General features: G+C 43.0%; 1 protein-coding gene across 1 annotated transcript in view; it reads left to right on the forward strand.

The window, feature by feature from the left end:
• The window catches only part of NKD1 (NKD inhibitor of WNT signaling pathway 1), a 79701-nt gene that overhangs the window by 42938 nt on the left and 17518 nt on the right, over nucleotides 1-19245 (forward strand). The window contains exon 4 of the mRNA XM_081963267.1: nucleotides 4936-4993. Within this exon, the coding sequence (XP_081819393.1) occupies nucleotides 4936-4993 (58 nt within the window). The remainder of the gene's footprint in view (nucleotides 1-4935; nucleotides 4994-19245) is intronic.

The raw sequence follows: 19245 nt of genomic DNA on the forward strand, positions 1-19245 counted from the left end.
GGGTTTTGCAAGGTAGAGTTGGTCACTCTGGGGACCCCAAAGGACGCTGTTGGGAATGTGACAATGTCAATCTTGTTGCCAGTTTGGAGGATGAGTTCCATCTAAATGTCTATACCTCCTAAGAGATCTTTCCTCCAAAGCATTAGTTCATGGCATTGCTTTCACCTAGTAGGAAACCGATGAAGGAGCAGCAAGGGCCTGCTAGGAGAAAGCAAAAGAATGCTGCAATTTAGCCAGTTTGGGATTGATTGACCCGTAGGTGCCTTTCAACGGTCTGGATCTTTGATCAGGGCTTGTGGTTGCCCTCAAATGCAAGGTAGAGATTCTGAGGTTCAAAGAGAGAGAGAGAGAGGTTTTAGTTGAACAGTGCTGGCATTGTAGCTGGCTTCATCCTTTTCCTTCCTCACCTCCCTCTCCACAACAGTTATTTGGGAAGGGGAGGGTGGAGAGGAGCCTTTTATATGTCCCCAAATGTAGGGCAGGCGCCAAGCCGAACGGATGATGTTGATTGAGGTCACGGGTGATTCTGAACCTTGCTGTTTGAAGGTCCCTCGTGAGAAATGGCTTGATCCTAGAGCTTTCGTGTAGGCAATTCCCACCGATTTCAAGGGGAGATTGAGCCACCTCAGGACAGGAGACAAGAAAGTCTCTGCAGTTTGATAACCCTCCTACTGGGATACTGATGTAATCTAATTGCTATTTTTCTCCCCTTATTTTTTCCCCCTCTAAAGCACCATCAAAGTTCCTGCTGGTCGGTCTTGGGAACTTTGAGCCCAACCAGAGAGGGTGGGGGGGATGCTTTCATGGCACATCTGAAAAATATGACCCTAACCCTTTGCACATCTTAGTCTTTTGATTAAAGAATTGGGTCTATGGAGATTCTCAGTCCTCCAGGTCATGGTTGTCCTAAAGGTGCTTTTTCAAGAGACAACTTGGATTTTGTTTGTTCATGAAGACATTGCACTTCTCATCCAAGAAGCTTCTTCAGCTCTGACTGGATGGTGGGGAATGGGAGGGTTTGTATTCCTTGCAGACAGCTGGTCCTTTGCATCCTTTCAGAGGGCGGTTAAAGGACTTGGAGGTTTATCTGTGTCTTCAGGGTCACTTGAGTAGTGCAAATGGTTCCTGTAGTCTGCAGTCCCGTCCCATCCCGTCCCCCCCGGAAATCCATTCTTATTCCCACACCATTCAAAGGGCGTTCATCCCAAATTGTATTGCTAAAAGCCTAAAATGCTTTTCATGAAAAATAGGAAGGCTTTTTGCACGTCTTAGTCTTTCAATTAAAGAATTTAGAACTGAATTTAGAACAGCAACTTAGAACGGAGGAGAAATTTCCTGACAGTTAGAACAATTAGTCAGTGGAACAGAAGTTGCCTCCAGAAGTTGTGAATGCCCCAACACTGGAAGCCTTTAAGAAGATGTTGGATAGCCACTTGTCTGAAATGGTATAGGGGGTTGGACTAGAAGACCTCCAAGGTCCCTTCCAACTCTGCTATTGTATTGTATTGTAATTAGGTCTATGGAGATTCTCAGTCCTCCAGGTTAGGGGTCCCCAACCTTTTGGACCTCAGAGACCACCTAATTCACAATTTTAAATCCCGTGGACCACTAATATGATCTGCCGAATGACCAGCTGGGTGGGCGTGGTTAGGTGGTCATGTGACTGGGTGGGCATGGCCAACTTGATGTCCCTCACATTGAGGGGCGTCTCACCAGTCTCTACTTGCCCTTCCCCTGCCAGCTGTTCCTCACCTGCCTGCCCGGGCCCTTTAGGGCCCCAACAGGAAGCAGTTGTTGGAGCTAAGCAGCTACCAGAGAAAGAGTTGGCAAAAGAGCTCAGTTCAAATTGGACCTGGCCGAGAAGGAGGCTCAGCAAAAGCACCTCACCGAGGACTAGGAGCACAGGCTTTCCAAGCAGAGGGAGGACTTGTGGCATGCTAAGCTATGATTTATTGTTTCCTCACTGTGATAGCCGTAGGTTCATGAAACTTAGAGAAGGATAAACATTTTTGTCAAAGGAAATGTATAATGTCATAAACCCTACCTAGGTTTAGAAGTAAAAGCAAGGAATACAAAGCTTTGCTTAAAATAAAACATGTCCCTGTAAGTTCCTGTAAGTTCCTAAGGGCAACTGACTCACACTTATGATGGTCGCAGGGTCCCAGAGTCACGTGATCCTCCTTTGGTGACCTTCTGACCAGCAAAATCAATGGGGAAGCCAGATTCACTTAACAACGGTGTGAGTCATTGAACAACTGCAGCGATTCCCTTGGCAACTGTGACAAGAAAGGTCGTAAAATGAGGCAAAGCTCACTTTAACCATGGTCTCGCTTAGCGACAGGAATTTGGGGGTTACCTGTGGTTGTAGGCTGAGGACTTTACCTGAATTACATGCTGTAGTTGGAAGGAAACTGCAAAACCTGGTTGAAGAATTATTAGTCGTTCTCCTCCGGCATATATGTTACTCCGAGCAAATGCTTCCAGACTGTATTTTGGGGCCTTTTTCTCTCTAGGTCTCTCTCCTTTCTCTCCCCTCCCTTCCACCCTCATCAGACCTCCAGTGATTCCTGAATTACAAGAATTCTTGGAATATATAAGCTTTAATGAGTTATGCAGGGACGTTTTTTTTTCTCCCCCCTCTTCGTGGCATTAACATCTGTTAGCTTTTAAGAGAACAGAGTTTCAAGACACACAAAAAAGAGGCTGTTGAGGGAAAATACACAGAGTGGGAGACTGTGCAAAGATATTAAATTTTCTAGTAGGAAGCCTTGGTTTTAAAAGTGGGAGAATAGGGGAATTGGGGTTGGCAAAATCCTGGAGCTTTGATGTGGTTGCTTTTAAGGAAATTCACAAAGAAGACTGGTCCCTGGTAGCATTTCTGAATATGGGTGTGCTCCTCTTTGGTGTGTGTGTGTGTGTGTGTGTGTGTGTGTGTGTTTTGGATTTTTGTGGAGGTCTTGTCTGACATACAATGGTGGGATTCAATTTTTTTTTACTATCGGTTCTGTGGCATGGCATGGTGGGTGTGGCTTGGTGGGCCTGGCAGGGGAAGGGTACTGTAAAATCTCCATTCCCTCTCCACTCCAGGGGAAGGGGACTGCTTTTCTTTCTTTTTCTTTTTCTTTCTTTCCCTTTTCTCTTTCTTTCCTTCCTTCCTTCCTTCCGTCCTTCCCTCCCTCCCTCATCCTCATTTTAAATTTCCAAATTGAGATCCAAGAAAGGAAAGGAAAAGAGAAGGAAAGGAAAGGGGGAAGGGAAGGGAGAAAGAGAAGGGACAGAGGAAGGAAGGAACGAAGGAAGGAAGGAAAGAAAGAGAAAGAAAGAAGAAAGAGGAAAAAAAGAAGGAATAAAAAGAAAGAATGGAGGGAGGGAGGGATGACATACTTGTAATTCTTGGTGGGAAAGGAGACCCAGAGAAGTTCAGGTCCAGTCTTTGAGCCAATGCAAACTGTCTGTTCTTCCCACACCTTCTGCTGACAGATTTATAGAGTTGTATTAGTTCCCTAGTAAAAGTCCTACACCTGTGTTTGGGTTATGGGACAAACAGGATTTCTCATTTCTCCAGGGAAGGTTTATTTATTTGCAGTGACAATTGACCAGGATAAAACCACGGCAGCGTACCTGTTGGGAGGCAGGCTGGATTAGGACTGGCAGGGCTGGAATAGGGTGGGGTCCGGGATCTTGAAGGTGCCAAGGAAAGGCTTAAAACAGTTGTGATCTTCTCTCAAGCTTCCTGGTGCTTTTCCCATCAGAACATCCCATCTGTTCTTCACCGGAGCACTTAGTTGTAAAAAAGGACACCGTCTTGTTTCCCCAGAGAGCAGCTACATTTCTAGTCATTTCTCTCTGATGCTAAGCCCAGATCAAGACAACCCTTGTTGTTGTTGTTGTTGTTAGTTACGAAGTCGTGTCTGACCCATCGCGACTCCATGGACAATGTTCCTCCAGGCCTTCCTGTCCTCTACCATCCTCATTTAAGCTCACCCCGACTGCTTCGGTGACTCCATCCAGCCACCTCATTCTCTGTCATCCCCTACTTCTTCTGCCCTCCAGGAAAGGAAAAGAAGAAGAAAAGCAGTAGAAAGATAAGAGGAGGAGGAGGGGGAGAAGAGGAAAGAGGAGGAGGAAGAGAAGAGCAAGAGCAGAAGCAAAAGAGGAGGAGGAGGAGGAGGAGAAGGAAGAAGGAGGAAGAAGAAATTCTGTCTGTCTGCACACACACAGTTCTGTGAAATAAATGTCAGCCTGTCTGAGATGATGCTTGGCATAATCAGACAGGCACCACAGAGAGCAAAATTTTAATTGACAGCTGATGCACTCCAGTTACCCAGCGGTGGCTCTGAAAGGCACAAAGATTAACATGCTCAGTTTTAGAAAAGAACATTCGGTTAATAGGCTATTAATGAGCGTATTGATGCTCTTGCAGAAATCAACAAAACAGCTATTTGGAAGTTCTCGTTATAATAACCACCCCGAGGAGAGAAAAATTAAGAAGCGAAGCCTGAATTGTCAATAATTATCAGCTCAGTTAAACAAATAACTAACGAGTACAGAAATGGGGAACGATAAACATAAACCGATGCTCGGAGGGCTGAGGAGAGCATGTGCATATTTTTTTTTTTAAAAAGGGAAAGAAATTGGAAAAAAAAATTCATTCCCCTCTAGAAGCTCTTTTATTTTTATCCAAATTACCATGCTACCATACTCTATATTATTACCATACATTACCAATGCGGTAGTGATTCTAAAAGGATTTTAAATGAATTGTTTGCATTTTTTTTAAAAGGTCACGGTCTTATCAAAATGTACAGTAAAGGTGTACTTTAAAAACTGGGTGCTGGTTTTGTGCTCGATTCATGTAAGTGCCAAATTAAAAATATTATTTTTTTATATGAAATAAACTAAAGAAGTCTTTTTTCTTTCTTTCTTTCCGTACAGGAGGCAGCTGGTGAAATTTTCAGGGAGGCGCTTGAGAACGAACATTTTCATCTCGAAGGTGATTTTTTTATACATACATAAAAAAGCAAACAATGTTTCTCTTAATTTGCTTTCTCTCTCCCCCCCCCCCCAACCACAAGTTGATCAGCATGCATTGGGGAGAGGCGCAAAGACATATCCTGCTTGACATCTGGCCCACCTTCTAATATTTTTGATTCCAACTCTTAGTCATTTTTTTTTAAAAAAATAATGTATTTGTATTTCTTTGTTTATTTTGCCCTTTCTATCTCCCCACTGTCCATGGGCTTCCTTTTTAAAAATTGAATTCTTGTTTGAATCCTATGGGCGGTTTGTATAAAACGAACAAGATCTTCTTGATTAAGGATTAAGCTACCGTATTTATCGGCGTATAACACGCACAGGCGTATAACACGCACCTTCATTTTAAGAGGGAAATTTCAGAAAAAAAATTTAAATTTCAAATAAAGAACTTTGAAGCAAAATAAGGGTAGCTCAGAACTTTTTTTTTATTAATATTATTACCACTTATAAGGTAAATAATGTAAAAGGACAGTAAAAGCAACTATGAACACTGCTGCTTTCACTGCTACTATCTTCCACCCTCCCTTCCTCCTTCCCTTCCTTCCTGCCTCCCTTCCAGTTCCCTCCTTCCTCTTTCCTCCTGCCTGCCTGCCTTCTTTCCCTCCTGCTTATCTATGCTTCCTTCCTTCCTTGCACCTCCCTCCCTTCTGCCTGCCTGCCTTCTTTCCTCTTTCCCTATCCTCCTATCCTTCCTTTCTCCCTCCCTCCTTCCCTGCCTCCCTTCCAGTTCCATCCTTCCCTCCTTCCTTTTTTTTATTAACTTTTAGTCAAGAGTCCGGGGAGAGGAGAGACGGCTCATCCATTCTCTCCTCCTCTCACCCACACCCCGCTGTCTAAAGCGCTTCCTTTCGCCCGCCCGAGCTCTTCCGCGGGCGAAAGAAAGTGTTTTAGTCAGGTGTCTGGGAGAGGAGAGACGGCTCATCCATTCTCTCCTCCTCTCGCCCACACCCCGCTGAGTAGCGCTCCGTGATCCTTTTCTGTGCGCCTGGTGTTTAGATAGATAGCCGGATGTTTAAAACGCCAGGCGCACAGAAAAGCAGCTGCTTTTGGGGCGAAGCGCTCCGCGATCCTTTTCTGTGCGCCTGGCGTTTAAAACATCCGGCTATCTATCTAAACGCCAGGCGCACAGAAAAGGATTGCGGAGCGCTTCGCCCCAAAAGCAGCTGCTTTTCTGTGCGCCTGGCGTTTAAAACATCCGGCTATCTATCTAAACGCCAGGCGCACAGAAAAGGATCGTGGAGCGCTTCGCCCCAAAAGCAGCTGCTTTTCTGTGCGCCTGGCGTTTAAAACATCCGGCTATCTATCTAAACGGCTGCTGTTGGGGCGAAGCGCTCCGTGATCCTTTTCTGTGCGCCTGGCGTTTAGATAGATAGCCGGATGTTTTAAACGCCAGGCGCACAGAAAAGCAGCTGCTTTTGGGGCGAAGCGCTCCGTGATCCTTTTCTGTGCACCTGGCGTATATCGCCTGGCGTATATCGGCGTATAACACGCATACATCATTTGCCCCCTATTTTTCGGGGGGAAAAGTGTGTGTTATACGCCGATAAATACGGTACCTGCAGAAATGCTACAAGGATTATCTGTATGGGTAAACCTCAATTTATGACCACCATTGAGCCCAACATTTATGCCGCTAAGTGAAAAATTCGTTAAGTGAGCTTTAACCCCATTCTACCACTTGTCTTGCCGCTGTCCTTAAGCGAATCACTGCAGTTATTAAGTTAGCAATGCCGTTGTTAAGTGAATCTGGCTTCCCCGTTGACTTTGCTTGTCAGAATGTCACAAAAGGGACACCGAAACCGTCATAAATATAAACCAGTTGTCAAGCACCCGAATGTAAATCAAGTGACGGTCATAAGTGTGAAAACCGGTCACACGTCACTTTTTCCAGTGCCGTGGTAACTTCGGATGGTCACTAAATAACTGTCGTAAGTTGAGGACTACCTGTAGAGGAATCCTTCCATCTCTTGTTCCGCTCTTTCTTCTCTCTCTTCTCATTTCTTTCCCCAGTCTGCTGCATTGAGTATAATCATTGCTCGCCGTTGTTTTGGGGTGGGGAAGCAAGGAAACAGGAAGATTCCTAGCTTTTCTGTTCCTTTTATTTTATTTTATTTTATTCATTTGCCAAGTTCAGTTTCTCCTCCGCAGGCATCCTGACAACCCCTTGGTTTTCAGGAGGCCCATTTTATATGCAATCCCCTGCCTCATTATCGGAGTTTGCTCATTACAGAGTTTCTCTCTGCCATCCTGTCTTTTGTCTTCCTAATCTTTAAGAAGTGTCTGTTTTCATAACTTTCAGGCACCTTCCTAAAAACACACACACACATCATTTCTTTGCTTAGGCTGTTACTGTGCGAATGTGATAGAGGGAAGCATGCCCCCCCCCCTCAACCCCCTTTGAGTTTTCAAGTATATGTTTTAAGAAATAGAAAGGTGTATAATTTACTTGCATTTTAATCATTTGTTTTTCTTTTGCATTTCACCTCATTTTGCCTCCATGAACTCCTTGGAGATGCTCCGGTTGGGTTGGGGTGTAGAATCCATTGTCAATATACTGTATATATGTGGACATCACTTTAAAAAGTTGGAAGAATGTTTCAAGAGTGGATCCTTTTTCCTTTCCTTTCCTTTCCTTTCCTTTCCTTTCCTTTCCTTTCCTTTCCCTTCCCTTCCCTTCCCTATCTTTCCTCCCCTCCCCTCCCCACCCCTTCCCTTCCCCCCTTCCCTTCCCCCTTGCTTCTCTCTTGTCTGGTCCTATTTTTGCATTTCAACATTCACCCCCCCCCCCAATTTTCCCTGCAGTTCAATGTTTTAACACTAAATCTATAACGAAAAGAAAAATATTGTGACCTGAAACCGAGCCAACAAAGCTCCCATTAAGACAGGCATAACATTCGGAACATATCTGCAGCCGCTGTAGAGCTGCTTCTTATGCATTAGAAATCTCTTTGTTTGATATCTTTTCTTTCTGCACACAGAAGATCGGTTCTCACTGTTGCTTGCTCTGAGATAGCAGATTCAGATTTTACCTTGGAAGAGGGTTTTTTTTAAACTTCCTTAGTTTCTCCTATAGTTGTGAGATAGGTTGATAATTGCGTTCTCATGTTCTACTTTTCTTTTCTTCTTGTTGTATGGATGGATACCTTGTTCAACACTATCCATGGAATGGAATGGAATAGAGAAGATTAGAATAGAATGGAAAGGAATAGAGTAAAAATAAAAATAGAAATAGAGTAGAGAATAGAATAGAATAGAATAGAATAGAATAGAATAGAATAGAGATAGGACAGGAGAGGAGAGGAGAGGACAGGAGCAGAAGAGAATATAAAAGAGAATTAGAAAGAGCAGAATAGACTAGAATGGAGAGGAATATAATAGAAATAGAATAGAAATAGGAATAGACTAGAACAGAACAGAACAGAACAGAACAGAACAGAATAGCATTAGAGCAGAATAGAATTAGAGCAGAATAGAATAGAATGGGGCCTCCTCCTCCGCCATAGGCAGGGGATTGGACTAAAAGACCTCCAAGGTCCCTTCAACCCTATCAATCTTATGTTTTAGTGGACAATGTAGCTGCTCTTGATGGACCTGTGATTTCTTGCCTTTATGGTCAGCCCCCAAAGTATTTTTGGATATTTTGCTTCCCAAACATTTAGACCATCTGGTGTCCTACGGATGCTTCGTCTGAGAAGATATAGAAGAGCTACAGGGACCAGACAAAGCCCCCATTAGATAAGCTGTAAAATTCAGTTATTTTGTTCCAAATTGGATCTGTTACTTCCCACACGTTATGGAGTTACCCACAGTAAGCGCCAGCAGCCAAAATACTAATGAAAAACAACCCTCTCTACTTAGTCCAAAAAAAAAAAAAAAGATACTGGATTTAATTTCCAAGGTTGCATTGCAAGGCTTAATCAAATCCTTTTCTTCTTCACTGGCTTAACCAGTCAACAGCGAAAGGCTCTGGATTCTGGGATTAAGATTGTCTTTGGTAAAAGGATTGTTGCACGAGTCCTTTAAAAAAAATTGTGGAAAGAACAAAAATCAACATCAAAGCTCTAAGCCACAAGAACAGGTTGTTGACTCAGTTTTGAGATTTTGACAAGAGGCTCAGCTACAGCTGAGTTATTTTGTTTATCCTGCAGCAGGAAGATAGAAATACTCTGACTATCATTGCCTAATTTAACTTCTGTCTGGTTTGATTATTATTTTTTAGCCTTGGAAGTCCTAATACTTTTGGGACAACTGGTTTTATTTTTTAAAGGGGGTGTCGTCTTTTATCCTACATACTTGTCCTGACCTGAAGCACACCCCTTGTCCCGATAAAAACCCCTTTTATTCATTTACTGTGAATTATGCTCGTTCATATCCAGCAAAGTCTTTCAAGGGAGGATTTACAGTCACAGACTTTATCTGACTTGGGGAGCTGCCAGGCCGATATCTGCAAAACTTGGCAAGGAGTCTTGGAGAGTCACGAACCAATTACGTGAACTAATTGTCTCCTGCAAACTCCACTCCCCTTCACTCCTCTTTCATTTCCTCTGGGAGGGGCCATTCATTGTCCACCTTTGGCCTTCCTCCCAAGTCGACCCCTGTTCTTTAGCTATTCCCTTCGTCTGGCAATTCTGTGTATACACACACTGGGAAGAGGCTCCAGCAGTTCTTCTGCCTCCCTGATGTCTGACTCTGAAGGCAGCTGATAACTGGCCTACGGCTCTGGCCCCCTCTCTGCCTCCGACACAGAGCTCTCATCAGAGCTTTCCGCAGATTACAGGACTGGCCCAGTCCTGATTTTTGTGGTGCTGCTTTTGATAGGTTGGACTGTTTTATCCCTTTGTGTAAAGACAGATGCAAAACATGAATTAAATAGTTCTGCTTTCTCCCTGTTGCTTGTCACCTTCTTGCCACTTTCTCCCAGCAATGGACCAATTGTTTCCTTAACCTTTTTCTTGTTTTTAACATGTTGGAAGAAGCTTTTTTTTATTTTTTACTTTTGTGGCAAGCCTTTCTTCATTGTGAGCCTTAGCTTTCCTCACTTCATCTTTACATGCTCGGGCTATTTGCTGATATTCTGCCTTAGTTATGTCCCCCCCCCTTTCCACTTTTTATACTTATCTTTTTTTTTGTCTTTCAATTTGTCAGAGAGTTCTTTATGCAGTCACGCTGGTTTCTTTTGGGAGCTTTATTTTTCTTCTTCATTGGTATTGTGGTAGACTGGGCTTTTGTAATCTCATTTTTTCAAAATTTCCCAAGCTTCTTGAGTTGTTTTCCCCTTGAGGATTCTCATCCATGGAATTTTTTCCAAGCTCTCTCTAAGTTTATTGAAATTAGCTCTCTCAAAGTCCAAGACTCTAGTTTCACTTTGTTCTACTACTTGTGTTGCATAATGTTGAATTCCAATATTGCATGGTCACTTGCCCCCAGGGTTCCTGTGGCTTCAACACCTTCTATCATTTCCTCTCTGTTAGTGAGAATTAAGTCCAATATGGCTGATCCCCTTGTTCCCTTCTCTACTTTTTGGGAAACAAAGTTGTCTGCTAGGTTCGTTAGGAACCTGTTGGATCTTCCACTTGGTGCAGAGTTTGTTTCCCAGTTGATGTCAGGGTAGTTAAAATCCCCCACTACTATTGTGGTGTGCTTCCTATTATTTATTATTTATTTATTTATTTATTTATTTGCACTTCTAGACCGCCCCCTCTCCCAAAAGGGACTCGGGGCGGTGTACAGTCCACACAGCAAATACATCATCCACAGTAAAATTCATTAAATAGATAAACAGATAAATAAGTGAATAAATATAAATATAAATATGGAGGAGGTTAAACGAATTAAAAGAACTGTACAGCAAGAATATAAATATGGCTTTAAAACCCTAAAATCAATTAAATTTAAAACAATACCCTTAAAATACCAGTTAGAAGTATATTTCCAGGTGGTAACAGTTATAACAATTATAATTATGCCAGGCCAGCTAATCGGAACAGGTGAGTCTTCAATTTTTGTCGGAAGGAGCGGAAGTCCGTGGTGATTCATTCCAGAGGGTTGGGCCCATCACAGAGAAGGCCCTATTCCTTGGCGCCGCCCGCTGGCATTGCCTAGTGGACGGCACCTGGAGAAGCCCCTCCCTGTGAGAGCGAATTGGCCGCAGGGATGTATGTGGGAGGATGCGATCCCGCAAGTAACTAGGTCCTGTGCCATGGAGCGCTTTAAAGATGGTGATCAGAACCTTGAAACACACCCTACATACCTTAGTTAGCTGACTAGCAAAAAGTTAATCTATTTCCTCTGCTTGGTTGGGTGGCCTGTAGTATAGACCTATGGCAATGTCATCCCCCCCCCCACTTTTAATATTGACCCAAATGCATCTTCTTCCATCCCTATGTATTTCTGAGAAGGACAACAAAAACCAATCAGTTTCTCTAATCTGGGGTGGTGGTGGAGGGTAGCAGTGAGTTTGTAAAAACTAAGTCAAGAATCTACTAAAAGGGGGGAGTCTACGTGCACGCAGGAGCGCATTTATGGAGCCCTCTTTTCTGCCTCCAATGGGGGGGGGGGAAGCAAGAATTAATTGGAGAAGAGAACTTGCAAGCTGTCTTTTCATAACGTTCATATGGCTTGGTAAAATTCTGGAAGCCCCTGGGGGGCTGAATGTTTTCAGACACAACAACCCCATTGTTCTTGAGGGAAACTGTAACAAATAATGCTAACAGCAAGCGTGGGGCAGAAAAGAGCCAAAGAGGGAGGGGGGAAGAAAGAACTCCCGCCAGCTTGGGGTCCTAGCTTGAACAGCATTGAAAACCGTCAGGGACCTTATTGTGTGTTCAACCTTATTTTTCTCCGGGTAGCTGCGAAACCCACCCACCCCCTTCAGTTTTACTCAACAAGCAGAGAATAAGGTAGCCTTTGTTACCTAGACAGATTATAGCTTTCCACCCCCTCCATCCTCTTAAAATCTGCTCTTCATAAAAACTCAGCAGGAATAGTGGAATTTCTCTGACTTGCTTCAGATACTGAAGTGACTTTTATAGTTCTGAAGTCGCTTCGGGGATTTCATCACATGTTTTAAGTTTGAGAAGAAGGGATGGAAAATAGAGATGTATTTTTAGTGGGGTGGGGGAGGAGGAGGGTTTTTTTTCCATTCTCCTTGAACAGATGTTTCATCTCAATCATATCCAGACCTCATAGTCATTGTACAAATTAGCTTTATTTTCCTATGAAGAGGGGGGGAAATGACAATCTAGCATTTATTTGGAGTCAAACTTCCTTTCCCCCCCCTTATGTTCCCCTCCCCCCTAAATTTTAATGGAACAGCTATTAGTCTGTGAGTGAAAAGAAGATAGTAAATTTAAAGCCAATGGGTTAAACGTCTATGGAGATGCTCAGTCATCCAGCTCTTGGTTGTCCCAAAGGTGTTTTTTCAAGAGGCAACTGGACTTCCTTGGCTTTTCCTTGAAGACTGAAGAAGCTTCTTGGATGAGAAGCAAAACGTTTTCAAGGAAAAACAAAGAAAGTCCAGTTGCCTCTTCAAAAAAGCACTTTTGGGACAATCAGGAAACATTAATCATTTTGATAGTCACCCTGGTAACCAGCTGGCCTGTTTTAGGTGAACGATCTGATGACTTGGACTTCACAGTGCTGGTTAAGGATTCTGGAATTTGGTCCCTCACATTTAGACAGATCCTGACTGCGGAAAACTGATTCAGAGCAAATCTTTCCTAACAATCTCAACAGATTCTTGTGGGGGAATAAGGATGGTGCTGGAGAACTTTGAACTCTGGTGCTGGAGAAGACTCCTGGGAGTCCCTTGGACTGCAAGGCGATCTAACTGGTCAGTCCTAGAGGAGATCAACCCTGACTGCTCTTTAGAAGGCCAGATCCTGAAGAGGAAACACAAATACTTTGGCCACCTAATGAGAAGGAAGGACTCACTGGAGAAGAGTCTAATGCTGGGAAAGATGGAGGGCAAAAGAAGAAAGGGACAACAGAGAATGAGGTGGCTGGATGGAGTCACTGAAACAGTGGGCGTCAGCTTAAATGGACTCCAGAGGATGGTAGAGGACAGGAAGGCATGGAGGAATGTTGTCCATGGGGTTGCGATAGGCTGGACACGACTTCGCAATTAACAACAACAACAAGGATATTGCTGAAATCCGGAACACAATCGGGATTTCACTCCCTTGTTTAGTAAGGAAGATCTAGAATGCTAAATCTAGACCTTGCAGTCTAGGAAAATGTGGTAGCATAAAGTACGTACACTGAAATTTAGCTTGCTCCAGAAGCTGGGTTTTTTAAAATGAATATGAAAGGAGATCATGGATGGGTCATTGTTGGGGAAGACTTTTTAAGGTATCTAAACAGCCTTCATATCTTCCCCTTTGGCGTGAGCAATGAGTCTTCACTACAATGGAAACACACCGTAATGATGATATAAAAATAAATGATAATATTTTTCAGGTTGTGTGGAAAGAGAGACAGCATATCAATGTATTTTGTTTTCATAATTAAAATACCGATATGATAACCCACAAAAAAATAAGGTGGCTTTTGTAGTCAGCACATATATTGAATGAGTGAAGAGTGAAGGACACCATATAGTCCCGCTGAATATGATGATGAGATTTTATACAATATATGTGAACTTTGGGCTGCATTTTTAAAGAAGAGATGGAGATGTTTAGAGCACCAGTCCAGGACGATATATTATTTTTACATATTTAAACACAATATGTTTAAATTCGTTTGCAGGACCATGGGTTGTATGGTTGGTTCACAGCAACCAGAAGGACACTCAAAATTGATCTCCACAGCATTATTTCTTTACGATGAGCTACGTGAAGATCACAGTGACAGCTTTCCCCATGGGAAGCAATTTTGATGAAAAGGGTGATATGATTATTCCATCATCTTGGCGTTTTCAGAGCTCTTGTTATCACAGCAAATGTGGGAGGGTGGCGGGTTCTTTTTTTTTTTTTTTTTTTTTTGTGGCACATCTAAGTTAGCCAAGAGACTGGTTGGGATCAAAGTCTGCATTATTAATGATATTACCTACGCACAACCTTCATTTAAATTAGTGTTGTGTAGATTTTCCTTGGGAACTTCAAAATAAAACAACCCTAAAGGGATCACCAGACAACCTCCCTCTAAAAATCAAAATGAAATAAAAAAAACATGATGATGGCAACAGAAATATGCAAAAAAAAATTGGAGGGGTTGAGGAAGAAAAAGAACTTGAATCTGGAAACTGCAAACCCATATAAGCATTGAGCAACTCTGGGGACAAAGCAGCAATTTGTGTTATTCTGAGTGTGTGGCTGAATTTCCTCTCCCTATTGCACTTTTCTTGATCCTGTTGTGGCCCGCCAGTGGCCTGCGGAGCTGGCAGCAGAGTCGGACAGTGAGGAGGTTGGGGAGGAACATGGGCTAGTCCTGGAGTTTGAGGAAGGCTTGGATGAGGGCTCTGTGTCGGAGGCAAAGAAGGGGCCAATGCTATCTAGTAGTTATTAGCTACCTCCGGAGCCTCCTGAGTCTGACATCAGTGAGGCAGAAGAACAGCGGGAGCCTGTTCCCAGTGTGTCCATGCGCAGAGCTGCCAGAAGGCAAGAATGATTAAGAAAACAGGGTCAACTCAGGAGTAAGGCTTGGAGATGATTGGCCCCTCCCATAAGACATAAAAGAGGAGCGAACGAGGTATGAGCTTTTGCAGAAAGCAATTAGTTCATCTGGTCGGTTCAAGCTTTGAGAAGTTCTGTTTGACTTTGTGCTAAGTTTGGCCTTGCTCTGCATTTGGCAGTTAGGTCTCTGGCAGCATTCTCAGGGAGATAAAGGTGGGTGTTTATCAACATTTCCCTGAAAGACTGTGGCAACTCGAGCAGACATCTGTCAGAATCTTCACAAACTGTTTGTGAAGCCATGCGACTTCTGAATGACCATAATTCACAGCCGTATAAATAAAAGAGGATTTTTGGGACTAAGATTGTGATTTATGGTTTCTCAGGAAGCCTAGGTTAGAACAGATCCCTTTTTGTTAGCAGTAGGAGTTAACAAAATCCTGAGCCACTGGACAAGGCCAGGCAAAGGTGGGACAGATCAGGAAATCCATTATATATCTCCTGATAGGCTATCACAATCACACATAGCTGAATATGGACTCTATTGTGTTTCTTTGGTTCGCTGGTGTGAGCCATTTCTCTATTGGGGTTCTTGATGCTCTCTGAGCTTGGCGGTTTTCTTGTAGACGTTTCATTACCCAACTAGGTAAAAACAACAGTGCAAAACCCCACTCCCTTTTAGCACTGATGATCTTACCGAGTTGGGTCATGAAACGTCTGCAAGAAAACCACCCAGCTCAGAGAGCACCAAGGACCCCACAGTTCTACTCTGAATGACAAATATTCTCTTCTATCGGTGCCATTTCTCTATTGGTGAATGAACTGCTTAAATGAGGAGCTCTGCTGTCGGAGATCTTCATAAACAGATATCTGAAACCAAAAATTTCACCCAAGGACCACCTGTCTGTATGGACCACACCCCAAATCTTTGAGTGCCACTTGTATGTTTGGATAGCAAGGAAAGATTACCCAGTACTTGACAAGTAACTATGCTACCTATCATTAATTTAAGCTTAAATGCCAGCAGAACTAAATTAAATGTGGGTTTTGTCCCATTCCACCTGTTTCTTCAAGCTGTCTATATTTGGGGACGTTTTTCTGGGACGGTTCTCCAAAGTCTACCAGTCTCCAGGCGTTTTACCATCTGCTGCTTGAGCTAATGTTCCATAACCTATTTCTGGGTTTGTGCCTCATTTCCATGAGCGATAAAAACTGCCTTCACCTCGCCCCCATCTGCTGATCTCCCAGAGGTGGGGTCTTTTGCACCCTTGGTAGTCATCTGGAGCCCAAGTCATGAGACCCAACGGAAGCTGTGTGTCTTCTTTTATGAGGCAGTAATTTGGAACCGTGTGGGTTTTTTTTTAATTTTAAAAAAGGCTACTCTGTGCATATTGCTACAGCATTTCTAATCTTCTGTTCCTTCTAAACTGAACTTGCTAACTTTCGAAGGAGAAGGATGAGCAGGGAGGGTTAGGATAGAGGGAAATACATATTCTTTGATCTTAGCAGAGATGGGAAAAGCCTGTTCTGTTGAGGCTTTTGGCTAACAGAACAAACAGTGTTTAGAATTTAACTTTGCTTAATTAATTAGTAATTCTGTTTAATGCTGTCTGATCTCCATCCAAAAGGTATTCTGAAGCTTGGAAAAGTGAACATCAAAGTAGGTTAGGTGAAGATGGTTAAGTATGGCATTTAATCTAGCTGCTGCTGTTGATGAAATATTACCAGCCAGGCCACTAATTAGAAAGAGAAACGATTGTCTGCTATATAAATTCATCAAGCTATTTAGTGCAAAGCATTAAGCTAGGTGCCTGAGCTGGTATTGAAGTGATATAATTGCGAACTAATAGCAGTTTAGAGCTGCCATATGGTTTGGCAATATCTGTCAATTTTTCTTTTCTTTTTTTCCTGAGCGTGTTTGAAGGAAGGGGAAAAAAGAGATTAGGGGCTCTAAAAGTTAAAACGTGGGTTACTTTGGTTGAATTAATGATCAGTGCAAACAGAGAGAACGTTATTAATTCTTCATGTCTTGTCTTGTATGATTCCGTTTGTCATCTTCTGACCGTCCAGTCAAATCAATTATTCCGATTGAGAAAGTTGAGGGTCAGAAATCAGTTAGTTAGGATGGTCAGCTGACAGAATGGTCAAACAGACAGAGTTGAAGGCTAGTGTGCTATCCGTCATGCAGACAGTTGCCATGGGAGATGGAGGCCATATTGGTCTGGGTAGCACGGAGATGAATAAAGAAGCAGTTTTGTGGAGGCATAATGCTTAATCGCGGTGTGTTTTCCAAAGTTCAACTTTGGCAGTGTTCGCCTAGCACACCAAGCCACAGTGCACCAGTGTAGCAATCTTGCACAAAGCCACTGACGGTTGAGTTCGTACCACATGCCAAGGCCCTACAAAGAAAATCATGTTTTAGTTTTGGATGCTCTGAGGGGGGAAAATCTTGCTTCCTCAACTTCCTAGATTCCCAATAATTCCCAAAGGTCATTTCCCTCTAAAGGACAGAAGGAATGAGACCGTCATCTTGAAGGAGACATCCTATCCTTGGGAAATGATTGGAGATTCCCCCCCCCCTCTTCCTTGGAGAAATTGAAGCAAACTGTACAATTGAAGAATTTTAGAAGACTGTTTGTGCCCAGGTGTAACAAGACAAAATCACGAAGAGCTGATTTGTCAAGGTTGCTCTTTTTTTTTTTTTTTTTTTTTTTGCAATATGCCACCATAGGAATAAACCTGAGGTAATTATTTTTCCTCAGTTTGTCCTGCTCGGAATAATTTGCTGGATTAAAAAATTCAGCTCCATTGAATTAACGTCGTTCTCAACCAAACGGCCAAAAAGTGGGATCAAAATTCCCACTGCTAAGAAGGACCTGTGCCTGATCTTATGACCTTTTTTATGCCATGGTTCTTAAGTGAATCACTGGGGTTCTAAAGAGAATGATACGGTCATTAAGTGAAATTGGCTTTCATTCATTGACTTTGCTGGTTAGAAGCCGGTTGGGAAGACAGTGATTCCATGATCAAAGGATGCTGCAATTTTGTGATCAATTTTGATCCCATGACTGGGAGGAGAATGCAATAGTCCTAACTATAAGGACCATTTTTTCAGAAGTGGTTGGCCATACCACTTAGAGAGAGAGACTGGCCCAAGTCCAACCCAGCTGTCTTTGTTTTTAAGGTTGGACTAGAACTCATGACTTCCTCGTTTCTAGCACGATGCCTGAGCCTCTACACCATTGGTATCCAAACAAGAGGTTGTAAATCAAGAACGGCCTGCAATCCTGCCCGTAACAGTCTACAAAAGTTGGTGTTGTTACAACTTCAGACGCAACTCAAAAATACAGAATGCAGATGGAGAAGACAGTCGTGGAACTGTCTCTTCTCTGCTCACACCCTGGTTCTCTACTTACAAATAGATGTTATTAATTAACCGATCTCAGCAACAGATATCTGGAAGTATTCTTGTACCAATTAGTTTCTTTTTAATGGAAGAGTACGGTTTCACGGCGTTTGAAATGTAATATTTCTCAGCCCCGTTCCCTTTGTTGCCTTTCCAGTTTCAGACAGAAAAGGAACAGTGTGCTGTGGCGTTGGTGGCACACACTTTCTAATTACCAGCAGAGAAAAGAGGCCCTGTGAAGAAGCAAATGAGATGTATTTTCAAAGATGTAATCCTCCTTCAATTGAAAAGGAGAACAAAAAGGCTTAGTTTTAGATGGTATGATAGTTCCTTTCTCCCCCCCCCCCTCTGCCTTTCTGGACTCAGGAGTAAAAACTGTCCACTGATTGGGTTTGTTTAGGCTGGTTTTAGTAAATCCCCCCCCCCACCAAAAAGCAAGATTCTTAAACAAGAATTTAATACATCGACCTAACTATGCCCCAAATTAAGTGTCTCAAGCAAGCCAGTATTTGTTTTCCAAAATTTTCCTTTGAGGACAAAAAAACTTGGTGGAACAAGCTAATTCATCTTCAGTTTTTCTTTATCTTCAAACTTACCTTCAAGCAAGTAAAAGAAAGGTCCAGAATCTGATTATAGATAGCATGGACCTCCTTCTCCTCACATTCTCTGCCTTTATTAAAGTTCTGGATATACAGGTAGTCCTCAACTTCTGACAGTTCACTTAGTGACCATTTGAAGTTACAAAGGTGTCAGAGGCAGAGAGGGAGCCAGAGCGGTATGCCAGTTATCAGCTGCCTTCAGAGTCAGACATCAGTGAGGCAGAGGAATCAGCTGGAGCCTGTTCCCAGCGTGCACATGCGCAGAGTTGCCAGACAAAGGGAAGAGCTAAAGAACAGGGGTCGACTTGGGAGTAAGGCCACAGGTGGACGATGAATGGCCCCTCCCATAGGGAACAAAAGAGAAGCGAAAGGGGAGTGGAGTTTGCAGGAGACAATTAGTTCGCTTAATTGGTTCATGACTCTCCGAGACTCCTTGCCAAGTTTTGCAGATATCGTCCTGGCAGCTCTCCAAGCCAGAGAAGGTCTGTGACTGTAAATCCTCCCTTGAAAGACTTTGCTGGATGTGAATGAGCAGAATTCACAGTCAATTAATAAAAGGGTTTTTTGTCGGGACGAGGAGTTTGCTTTATGC

Source organism: Natrix helvetica, assembly GCF_964273705.1.
Source record: "Natrix helvetica genome assembly, chromosome: 10".
Lineage (NCBI taxonomy): Eukaryota > Metazoa > Chordata > Lepidosauria > Squamata > Natricidae > Natrix > Natrix helvetica.